Below are 1,257 nucleotides of genomic sequence, written 5' to 3'. Positions count from 1 at the left end.
GGCAAATTTGTGGCATCTTTGGAGCCCCAAGCAACAAAACTCCAAATCCCCCTCAGATAAAACCCACAACCCACGTCCCCATGGCCAACGGGTTGAGTTGGGATCATCCTCATCTTCAGCAAAACCCAACAGAAGGGCAAAAAGTCCAAGCATCTTTGGAGCCCCAAGCACCAAAACCCCAAATCTCCCCAAATAAAACCCAGAACTAACAGCTCCATGGCCAACGGGTTGAGTTGGGACCATCCTCACCTTCACCAAAACCCATAATTCCATAACAGATCAACTGGTTGAGTAGAGACCATCCTCGCCTTCACCAAAACCCCACAGGAGGACCAACTCATGGCAACTATGGAGCCCCAAGCACCAAAACCCCAAATGTCCTCAAATAAAACCCACAACCCACATCTCCGTGGCCAACTGCTTGAGTTGGGACCATTCCCACCTTCCCCAAAACCCATAACTCCACAACCAACCAACCGGTTGACTTGGGATCATCCTCACCTTCACCAAAATCCCACAGTAAGACCGACTCATAGACTCTACAGAACCCCAAGCACCAAAACCCCAAATCATCCCCCGAAATTAGGAGAACAAAGCAGCGCTCACCCCAGCAGCAAGCGCAGCCGCCCCGCCAGCCGGCACGAGCCCAGGTTGAGCTCCCTCAGCCCATGCAACCAACCCAACGCTTCGGCCAGCTCCCTCAGCCCATCTTCCATCCCAGGCCTCCTCACGTCCACGTTGCTGTAGGGCAACCTCACGCTGGCCAGGTCTGGGAAACGAGCGAGCCGCGGAACCACCTGGCACAACCCAGCCAATCCCAAGTTGTTGAAGCGCAGCTCGACGCGTCGCAAGCCGACTGGCTCCAAGGCCTCCAACAGATCCAAGGTGCCTCCTAGGGAGAGCTCCTCGGCGTGGAAGTCACGGCAGCGCAGGCGTAGGGCCCCCCTACCACGTAGGGCTGCCTTCAAGATGGCCCCGGAGGTGCTGTTGACGAAGAGGTCGACGCGGATTTCCACCGGAGGCACCGGGGAACCTTTCTGCTCTTTGGTGCCACGCGGTTCGGTTCGGCGTTGTGATGCTTCCAGGCAGGCTTTGGCCAGCAGTACTGTCCTCGACCACAGGGTGACGCTGTCCGGACCGTGTTCGGCACCGTCCTGGATGCCAGTCATGTCCAGCACACGCAGGCACGGCCGTGGGCTGAGGGAGGAGAAAGGTGCCAGCATTTCTTCCATCCGTCTGACCCAACCCCCTTCCTTC

The 1,257-nt window shown here is 57.4% G+C and overlaps 1 protein-coding gene across 1 annotated transcript in view; it reads right to left on the bottom strand.

The window, feature by feature from the left end:
• LRRC14 (leucine rich repeat containing 14) overlaps nucleotides 1-1,251 on the bottom strand; it is a 3,890-nt gene extending 2,639 nt beyond the window's left edge. Inside the window, exon 1 of the mRNA XM_019611904.1 lies at nucleotides 607-1,251. Within this exon, the coding sequence (XP_019467449.1) occupies nucleotides 607-1,232 (626 nt within the window). The 5' untranslated portion in view covers nucleotides 1,233-1,251. The remainder of the gene's footprint in view (nucleotides 1-606) is intronic.
• Nucleotides 1,252-1,257: the final 6 nt, after the last annotated feature.

Source organism: Meleagris gallopavo, unplaced genomic scaffold (genome assembly GCF_000146605.3).
Source record: "Meleagris gallopavo isolate NT-WF06-2002-E0010 breed Aviagen turkey brand Nicholas breeding stock unplaced genomic scaffold, Turkey_5.1 ChrUn_random_7180001957766, whole genome shotgun sequence".
In the NCBI taxonomy this organism is placed as follows: domain Eukaryota; kingdom Metazoa; phylum Chordata; class Aves; order Galliformes; family Phasianidae; genus Meleagris; species Meleagris gallopavo.
This window is presented reverse-complemented; position numbering and strand designations above follow the sequence as displayed.